This window comes from Manis javanica, chromosome 1 (assembly GCF_040802235.1).
Source record: "Manis javanica isolate MJ-LG chromosome 1, MJ_LKY, whole genome shotgun sequence".
Lineage (NCBI taxonomy): Eukaryota > Metazoa > Chordata > Mammalia > Pholidota > Manidae > Manis > Manis javanica.
In genome coordinates, this window is record NC_133156.1 from 116266667 (window position 1) to 116277515 (window position 10849).

At 36.7% G+C, this 10849-nt stretch overlaps 1 protein-coding gene across 7 annotated transcripts in view; it reads left to right on the forward strand.

Annotated features, from left to right (window-relative positions):
* C1H5orf34 (chromosome 1 C5orf34 homolog) overlaps window positions 1-7108 on the forward strand; it is a 29671-nt gene extending 22563 nt beyond the window's left edge. For 6 of the 7 annotated variants that reach the window (XM_017653755.3, XM_037023605.2, XM_017653754.3 and 3 more), the window contains 2 exons: window positions 1745-1785; window positions 6729-7108. In XM_017653755.3, the coding sequence (XP_017509244.3) occupies window positions 1745-1785; window positions 6729-6922 (235 nt within the window). In that variant the 3' untranslated portion in view covers window positions 6923-7108. The other variant, XM_073236484.1, reaches the window with a different exon arrangement.
* Window positions 7109-10849: the final 3741 nt, after the last annotated feature.

A 10849-nucleotide genomic window follows, 5' to 3' on the forward strand; every position in this document is an offset into this window, starting at 1 on the left:
GATATTTCATAAGAAGTTGGTTCATCATGAGTGAGCATTAAAGGTAGTTTGTATTGCTGCTAACGCCTGCAAAAAACATGTCAAAAAAAAACATGTCAAAAAAAAAAAAAAGTGTTTTGCAATAATGAAGAATCATCAGGCTTAGAGTAAGTCATATCCAAGTCTTTACCACAGATGCTTAAAATGATGAAAGATCTCTGATTCTCCATCCATAGGCTGGAATACAAGCAAAGAGTGCAAGCTGACAAGAAGGTGCATGTGGTCCATTGTACTAAATTCCAGTAAAGCAGACGAGTCACATACCCTATTTTGAACTGTGGAGACTTTTCTAGGGACTTGAATAAAGAGACGTTTTAGACATTAAAGTCCTCATTAATTTTGTAGAGAGTCTGTTCATTTACACTATTTTCTAGTTGTGTATCACTGCTTGTGTTTCATTTGAGTATAATGAGGAAAATGAGAAAGAACACACACATAAAAAGTTCTGCTGAAGTTGCATATATTCAGCCCTTTACCCCATACCAGTGGCCCCAAGTTTCTGTGGAACATGGTAAGAGCTAATGTTCATGTTAATAACCCTCTGAGTCAAGGAGAAGAAAACGCTTAATATACTTTTAATAAGAAAACAATAAAATGAGTAAATAATCTATTCCAGAAATGTAATAGAAAATAGTTATTTTGTGACACCTAATTCAACTGTGTAAAAACTTGGCCTTTGTCCAACTTAGTATAGAAATTATGTATTAACTAAATTAAGTGTATATATTCCAAAACCATTCATTCCCTGAGTTCCATGTAAATGAGGTCTTACAAAATGTGCAAAGTACAAAGGAAAAAGAAAACTGTTTTCTCCTGAGACAATCTAGGTATGAGATCATAAAATTAATAATTCAAAAAAAGACATTACAATTAAGTGTATGATTAATTAACATAATGTTATAGGAATTCAATGAAAGTTCTATCAGATAAGTGATTGGATTTTAGTAGTTTTTTAAAGTTTGAGTAAACTTTAAGGAGGAAAATAGAGGGTGTACCACATTAGTACTCAAATGTTGTAGCAGGGATGCCCATTACCATCCAATATCAATACTTGATTCAAAAGTCCTTGAGGTGGGGACACTTATTTAGTTGCCTTACCTTTTTTTTAAAAATTTTTTATTAAGGTAATTACTGATATACACTCTTATGAAGATTTCACATGAAAAAACAATGTGGTTACTACATTTACCCCATATTATCAAGTCCCCACCCGTACCCCATTGCAGTCACTGTCCATCAGTGTAGTAAGATGCCACAGATTGACTATTTGCCTTATCTGTGCTACACTTTTCCCAGTGACTCCTCCCACCATGTGTACTAAACATAATACCCCTCAATCCCCATCTCCCTCCCTCCCGACCTGCCCTTCCACACCCCTCCCCTTTGGGGACTGCTAGTCCCTTGGAGTCTGTGAATCTGCTGCTGTTTTGTTCCTTCAGTTTTGCTTCGTTGTTATACTCCATAAATGAGGGAAATCATTTGGCACTTGTCTTTCTCCGCCTACAGTTGCCTTACTTTTTAAAAGCAAGCACTCAATAAGTTATCAGTTGAGGCAAGCTGATTTGTTGTTATATAAAGCCAATATAAAGAGAATTCTTAACTTCTAGGTTCTTCTGTCTAAAAATCTGTATTTATGAAAAAAATCAAATATGCTTATTTGAAATATTGTGAATACAAAAAAGCATGAATTCTTTTTTGCACACAGGTCTGTGGCTTCTGAACTTGAAAAGATAAAGAAGTTTAATTGTATCCTTTAAACAATATATTGTCCTACATAATTGCTTCCTTTCCACTCTAGGCTTAATTCATGGTTCTATATATTAATCCATATTTATATATTGTGGAGGGTTACTGAATATTTAAGATTAAAATTTAAGATGTATCTTGTCTATAGAAAGTATGTCATGTTAATGTTTGTACTTTTCATTGGGTTTAAATTGGGCAAAGGACAGTGAACTAGGATTAAGTTCCCCTGTAGCGACTTTTTTTAAATTAAGGTATCATTGATACACACTCTTATGAAGGTTTCACATGAAAAACATTGTGGTTACTACAGTCACCCATATTATCAAGCCCCCCCATGCCCCATTGAAGTCAGTGTAGTAAGATGCCACAGAGTCACTACTCGTCTTCTCTGTGCTACACTGTCTTCCCTGTGCCCCCCCCACCCCCGTATCATGCATAGTAATCATAATACCCCTCAAACCACTTCTCCCTCCCTTTCCACCCACCCTCTCCCACCCCTTCCCTTTGGCAACTGCTAGTTCCTTCTTGGAGTCTGTGAGTCTGTTGCTGTTTTGGTCCTTCAGTTTTGATTTATTGTTATACTCCACAAATGAGGGAAATCATTTGGTACTTATCTTTCTCCGCCTGGCTTATTTCACTGAGCATAATACCCTCCAGCTCCATCCATGTTGTTGCAAAAGGTAGGATTTGTTTCTTTCTTAAGCCTGAATAGTATTCCATTGTGTACCTATAGAGACTTTTTCACTCTAAATTACAACTGAGACCTATCTCTGACTTCCTGTTTTCTTTTTTTCATTAGAATTTTTAGTATTAAAAAGAATTTTTTTAAATTTCAGCATTATTGAGGTATAATTAATGAGCAAAATCATAAGATACATTGTGTAAGGATTACCCTGTCTTGTTAACTAACATATACATCACCTCACATATCTATCATCACCCTCTTTTTTTGGTGAGAACATGAGTTCTACGCTCCCAGCAAACCTCAACCATACAAAACAATAGTTGCCATACTATAAATTGGTTCCTCAGACCTTATGCATCTTGTAGTTGAATGTTTGTACCCTCTTACTGACCTGTCTGTTTTCCCCTTCCCCCAGTACCTGGCAACTACCACTTTACGCACTGTTTCTCTGAGTTAGACTTTTTTTTAAATTTCACAGATAAATGACACCTTGTGGTGTTTGTCTTATCTGGCTGGCTTATTTAACTTAGCATAATACCTTCAAGGTCCATCCTTGTGTTGTTGCAAATGGCAGGATTCCCTTTTTTCTTAGGGTTGAATGGTATTCATTTTATATATGTATGTGTATATATATATATATATATCACATCTTCTTAATCTATTTATCCACTAATGGACATTTAGGTTGTTTTACATATCTTAGCTATTATGAATAATGTTGCAGTGAACATGTGAGTGCAGGTACCTCTTTGATAGGCTGTTTTCATTTCCTTTAGATTTATACCTAGAACTAGGACTGTTGGATCATATGGTAGTTCTATTTTTAATATTTTGAGGAACCTCTGTGAAGTTTTCCATACTGGCTGTACCAATTTACATTTCCACCAAAGTACACAAGGGTTATCTTTTGTCCACATACTCACTAACACTTGTTATCTGTCTTTTTGATGATAGCCACTCTAACGGGTAGGAAGTGATACATCCTTGTGGTTTTGATGTGCATTTTCCTAATGATTAGTGATGTTGTGCACTTTTTCATGGGCTCATTTATATGAGTACTGCTGGCCATTTGTATGTCTTTGGAATAATGTCTTTCAGTTCCTCTGCCCATTTTTTAATCAGGTTGTTTGTTTTTTCACTACTGATTTATATAGGTTCTTTATATATTTTGGATAACCCCTTATCAGATATATGATTTGCAAATATTTTTGCCCATTCCATAGATTTCCATTTCATTTTGCTGATGGTGACCTTTGTTGTACAGAAGCTTTTTAGTTTAATGTATACCACTTGTTTATTTTTGCTTTCAGTGACAAATCCGAATAATCATTCCAAGACCAGTGTCAAATAGCCTACCTCCCTATGTTTTATGCTAGTAGTTTTTATCACTTCAGGTCATAAAGTCAAGTTTTTAATCCATTTTGAGTTGATTTTTGTGTATGGTGCAAGGTAGGGGTCCAGTTTCATTCTTTTTTAACATGTGGCTATCTAGTCTTCCCAACACTCTTTATTAAAGAGACTATCCTTTCCCCATTGTATATTCTTGGCTCCTTTGTTGTATGTAAATTAATTGACCACATATGCATGGGTTTATTTCTGCCAATGCCATACTGTTTTGAGTACTATAGTTTGTAACATAGTTTGATCAGAAAGTATGATAGCTCAAGCTTTGTTCTTTCTCAAAATTATTTTGACTCTAAGAGCCTTTGGATTCCATATATATTTTAGGATTGTTCTATTTCTGTGAAAAATATCATGGAATTTTGATAGAAATTGCATTGGATCTGTAGATTGCTTTGGATGGTATAGACATCTTAACACTATTAATCTTTGTAATCCATGAGTATGGAATGTCTTTCCATTTATTTGTGACTTCTTCAGTGTCTTTCATTAATGTCTTACAATTTTCAGTGTAGAGATTTTACACCTCCTTGCCTAAATTTTCCTAGGTATTTGTGTTCTTTTTGATGTAATTATAAATGGGATTATTTTCTCAATTTTTCTGATAGCTTTATTAGAGTACAGAAACACAGCTGATTTTTGTGTATTGATCTTCTATCTTGCAACTTTACCGAATTTGTTTATTCTAACAGTTTTTTGGTGTTTTGGGTGTCTTCTATATATCATGTTATCTGCAAATATAGACCATTTTACTTCTTCCTTTCTTATTTGGATACCTTTTCTTTTTATTGCCTAATTGCTTTGGCTGGGACTTCCAGTACTATGTTGAACAAAACTGTCAAGAGTGAGCATTCTTGTCTTGTTCCTCATATTAGAAGAAAAGCCTTAAGTTTTGACTCTTCAGTACGATGTTAGCTTTGGGCTAGTCATATGTGGCCTTTATGTTGAGGTATGTTCCCTGTATAATCCAACTTGTTGAGAATATTTCTGTATCGAGATGATCATATGATTTTTATCCTTCATTTCATTAACGTGTGTCAGTTTGACTAATTCAGATGTTGAACCACCTTTGCATCCTTGGAATAAACTACACTTGACCATGGTGTATGATCATATTAGTGTATCATTGAATTCCATTTGCTGATACTTTGTTGAGGATTTTTGCATCTGTGTTCTTCAGGGTTATTGGCCTACAGTTTTATTTTCTTGTAGTGTCCTTGTCTAGTTCTGGTTGTCAGGGTAATGCAGGCCTCATAAAGTAAGTTTGGAAGTGATAACTTCCTCCCCCATTTTTTGGAAGAGTTTGAAAAGGATAAGTATTAATTCTTCTTTAAATGTGTGGTAGAATTCACCAGTGAAACCATCAGGTCCTGAAATCTTATTGATTGGGAGGTATTTGCTTGCTTATTAAATCTCACTGGTAATCAGTCTGTTCACATTTTCTGTTTCCTCTTGATTCAGTCTTGGTAGGTTGTATGTTCCAGTAATTTCTTACAGATTGTCCAATTTGCTGGCATATAATTGTTCATAGTGTTGTAGCTTATGATCATTTGTATTGTGTGGTATCAGTTGTATTATCCCCTCTTTCATTTCTGATTTTGAGTCCTCTCCCTTGTTTTTTGCTATGTCTACCTGAAGATTTGTTTATTTTGTTTCTTTTTTAAAAGCCAGCTGTTCATTTTGATCATCTTTTCTATTGTCTTTTTATGTACACAGGCTCCTTCCAGGGAGACAGCTGCAACTTGGAGCAGATCAGAGGGAGTATGTCAAGATGTCACCTGCCAGCCTCCCTAGTCTCCCAGGAGAATCACACTCCTGTGCTAAATTAGAATCCTTACCGTCAGGCAGTAGCTTCTAAAGTATACAAATAGGCCTCTTTCAGGGAAAGACTGGGAGGTGGGTGCTTCTGTCTGCTCCCTGTGCTCTGAGTCCTGGTTGGGTAGCCATAGGCAGTCTTTGTGAATCCACTAGGAACTGTTTCTTTGTTTACTGTAGTCTTTTGGGTCTCCTGGATGCAATGTTGGCTTTCAGAGCTCGGTGTTTTGGGGGCCCATTTTGCAGGTGGAAGCCTTAAAAGTTGGAGTGTTAGATGTTGGGTTCAAACCCTTTGCTCCTCAGGGAGAAGCTGGGAGTTGTAAAGTCTCTTCTGATTGTATGTTGCTGAGCTAGGGGTGGGGTTTATGGCAGTAGTGTATGTTGGCCTCTTCTATCCATTTAATTGTGGGTATTTCCTGTTGTATAGGAGTTACTCAGATAGTTCCTGGATTTCTTTCAGAGGGAATTGTTTCATGTGTACCTGTGGATTCAGTATGAGCTCTATAGGTGAGCTCAGGAGCCTCCTATGTTGCCACCTTGGACTGGACTCTTACTTTTCTTATGAAACCTTTAGTTCTGTACATTCCCACCCCATTCATCTACTTGTGATTTTTCTGTAATCCTGTTCAAATAACAAGGTAGCTTTGCAACCGGGGAAAATTTTTTTCCATTAAGATCTTTTTGAAATTAAGAAATACATTACACATATTATTTATATTCCAGTCACCCCTACTTTTGTTCCCTTTTATTCCCACATCACTTCTTCACTTAAATATTACTGAGATTTCCTCTTTCACCAAACCTCCATCCAGACACACATATACATACTCCCATTCCTTTCCTCCTTTTACAATGTAACTGATTTCTTCATCACAAGGAGTGGACTTGATAAGGTCTTTAATCCCAATTCTATTATGAATCTAAGAGATCTTCCTTCCAGTGGAGACATATTTTAATATGAAAGCTGTATTAAACTTTCTGAATTTAAAAGTATTCATAAAATGAAAAATGTGGAGGAATGTTCCTTAATTAATCAACTTAGTGTTATTGGAGAACAGTGGTATCCTAAACCAGATTTCTAGCAAGAAAAACAAAGAGTCTTCTGATCATCATAAACCAAAATCTTCAAAAATCTTGTTGGAAGAAGTTAATGAAAAGAGAGTATCAGTGGCTTTGAAAAAAACCTCTGAAATTCTTCAGGATATTGACTGTCTTCTGTCAAACTCTAAAAAGTGAAAAATGGAAGTATTACAGTATATTATTAAACCTTAAGGATGGTGTTTCAAGTGATTGGTATAAAATTACTAGTAAGCCAAGAAACTATATATTACTTCTGTACAATGATTATATGAGAAATGACATTTAACTGTAGAGGTGTTTTACTAACATAAATATTAAAACATTTATAATATAGTTTACTAATTGAGAACTATTTTGAACAATTTCTTATTTCAGACTTATGAGAACTGATTATAGCTGTTGACGTTTTATCTTGCATTATTTTCAAGGTTTTTCTTTTAATATGCAGAATTGTGTGCATTTGGTCATTTGCTATTTAGTCTCTCAAGCAAGTATTTCTCAGTATACCTATGTGGGATTAATGGGATTAATACATAAATCAAGTAATATAGAAATCAAATGTACAAATACATATGACCTGATTGTTTATCCTACAACTCCTGATGCTTGGTCAATAACAAAATGAGTGAAGACAAAACAGTTCCTACAACTCATGACCGCCCTCACATGGTTTCAGTGTCCTTGAGGTACATATAGTTCTTTATCAGATGATACCATTATTTTAATTTCACCCATATAATCATGATCAATAACTCCAGGTCTTACTATTAATCCTTTTAATGCCCAACTACTGCAGCCTAAAAGCAATCCTACAAAATTAGTTGGTAAAGGGCCAAAAATTCCTGTACTAAGTAATTGGACTCCTTGTGATGGGTATAAATATACAGGTTGAGAAGAGGCAAGATCTACAGCAGCACTTCCTTTAGTTGCTGCTTGTAAATCATGCCATGTTCTTTTTTTTTTTTTGGTACCATTGATCTACAATTACATGAGGAACATTATGTTTACTAGACTCCCCCTTTCACCAAGTCCCCCCCACAAACCCCATTACAGTCACTGTCCATCAGCATAGTAAGATGCTGTAGAATCACTACTTGTCTTCTCTGTGTTGCACATCCCTCTCTATGCCCCCCCCACATTATACATGCTAATCTTAATGGCCCCTTTATTCCCTCCCCCCCTTATCCCTCCCTTCCCACCCAGCCTCCCCAGTCCCTTTCCCTTTGGTAACTGTTAGTCCATTTTTGGGTTCTGTGATTCTGCTGCTGTTTTGTTCCTTCAGTTTTTGCTTTGTTCTTATACTCCACATATGAGTGAAATCATTTGGTACTTGTCTTTCTCCACCTGGCTTATTTCATTGAGCGTAATACCCTCTAGCTCCATCCGTGTTGTTGCAAATGGTAGGATTTGTTTTCTTCTTATGTCATGCCATGTTCTTTTAACTGGAGAAGATGCCTCTGTATTATTTTCTAGGGCCTCAGAGGCTGGCCCAGTCGAAGGTTTAAAGGCCGACTCATTTGAACAACATTCATTAGACCTTAGACCGATGTCTCCCTTTTTGACATTTTGGGCAAACAGATGGCAGTTTATTTTTAAAATTTGGCTTTTCTGTCCTCTTCTGTGATCTGCAATCTTTTTTCATATGCCCTTGTTTGCCACAACCAAAACATTTCAAATTTTTTGAATTTCCCCTTGATTTTCCCTTCATAGCAGTTGCTAGTAAATTAGCTTGGTGTGTAGAGGAACCTACATTGGCACAAGCCTTGATATAATCTTCCATTCTAGCTCCTGCAGATTTTAAAGGTCTAAGAACTCTTTGGCACTTCGTGTTTGCATTATCATAAGCTAGCATTTGCAACAACATTTCCCTTAAATCTGGATGTGCTACTGTACGTCTTGTTATCCTGCAGCCTCGCAACAAAATGAACATATGGTTCATTGAGTCCCTGTTTAAGTTTACTGAATGGTAAGCAGGCTTTCCAGCCACTTGTATTTTTTCCCAAGCTTTCAGGCAACACAGACATATCTGTTACTGCTGTGTCCTCAAACCTAGCTTGCCTTTCTAACTGCAGCCAATCTCCTTGTCCAGCCAGCTGTTCAGCAGTTATAAGAATTGGAAGATCGGCATGCTGATTCCTCAAGGCTTGTGCTTTTGCTTCCTCATACCACCATGTTTTGAATTGTAAAAATTCAGAAGAGTCCAAACAGGTATGAGCCAATAAATCCCAATCATGAGGAATCATCCTTTCTTGTTCTGCCAACCCCCTCAAGAGACCCACAACATATGGCGAATTAGTGCCATAAGTAGAGATGGCTTGTTTAAAGTCTTATAATGTTTTATAAGGAATAGGTGTATAAAGTGCTCTGACTCCACCTTGTGGAAAATCAGCATCCTCACCTGGCCCAAAGGAGTTAACTGGTGCCACTAAGGGTGTCAAGTAAGCGTCTATATCACCCTCTCTCTGGGCTTTGCATATTCCTGGCATGAAAGCAGATGCAGCAGTGACAGAGGCTGAGGATTTCTTACGATGAGAGAGAGACGGGCAGGACTCTCACCATCACTTTCTGAAGAGGAAGATGATGAAGTCAGAAGAATGTGGAGATGAGGAATGTTTACTTGATTTTACCACATCATCCAAGAGTTCTCATTCCTGGGTATCAGATTTAGTTTCAGACAGTGGAGGAGTTTTTTTGAGGAAGGATCCATTGATGGTGCAGAAAAAAGGAAAATAATTTATTCTTAGGGTAATGACAGTCAATATTTCCTAAACAATCAGAAAGTGCAATTTGCCAATGAGTATTTTCTTGAAATACTTGCATAATATTTTGTTTGGATGATGGAAGAATAATGGAGTGGGGATCTTAGCCAATCATCTTAGTCTCTGTTGTCCTTTAAGGATGATAGAAGCTACTTTGTCAATGTAAGGTTGCAACAAGGGTTTAGTCTGATACTGCAAAAATATCCATTCTAACCAACTGTCACATTGACAGAGCAATCCTGTGGGAGAATGGGGATAAAGTAAATTAATAACAATAAGGGTTTCTGTAAGTCAATTTTTGATAATTGAGCTTGTGAATATGTTGTTCTATCCACTTGAGTTCTTCCTCAGCTTTTGAGGTTAAGTCTCTAGGACTATTAAGATCTGGGGGTCCTTTTAAGGTGTTGAAAAGATGTTGTAATTTATAAGTAGGAATACGTAATAATGGGCAGATCCAATTAATATCTCCTAGAAGCTTTTGAAAATCATTTAAAGTTTTAAGATGATCTCTCCTTATTGGAATTTTCTGAGGGATTATAAATTCTCTTGATTTAATTGGATATGGCCAATACTTGTAGGTTTACTTCTATTATATATTTGTCTTCCTGTTCTGGTAATGTGGGTACGTAACTTGACCGCTAGCTTATTGAAGCCAATACGACTTTTAAGAAGTAATGTATAAGAAGTGATTGTTCACTGTCTTCATTACCCCCCATGAAAGTCCGTGCAGTGAATCAGCGTATTTTGTGATTTTCATGATTATGGCTGGACATAAGAGTATGAGAAAAAGCACTGACCTACTTCAAATGCCTCTTCGCTGCATGTTATCTCCCTGTATGGTCCCGGAGGATGGCTGGTTAGCCAGAGACGGGTAAGATTCCTCATGGGAGGAACAACCTGAGACAGGCACAGTCACAGGGGGCCAACAGGCGAGGAGAAGGGGGCCAACTGAGGCGAGGCTTAGGACCTCGTACCCCTTTTGTGTGAGGCATTCCCTGTTGCCCTTGCCCAGCTCAGGTCAAAACTCCATCTATAGGCATAGACCTGATCACCTGCAATTACCTTCTATTTGCACTAAATCTATTTTCTGTCTTTATTTCACATCATGTAAATTTAAGAAGACTTTTATTTCATACTGCAGGATTTAGAGAAGTAAACTATGTTAAAAGCCTTCTGTTAGAAACTATCTGCTTGCTATATTATTATCTACTACTTAAAAGGGGGAAACGTGGGAGTAATACATAAATCAAGTAATATAGAAATCAAATGTACAAATACATATGACCTGATTGTTTCTCCTACAACTGCTGATGCTTGATCAGTA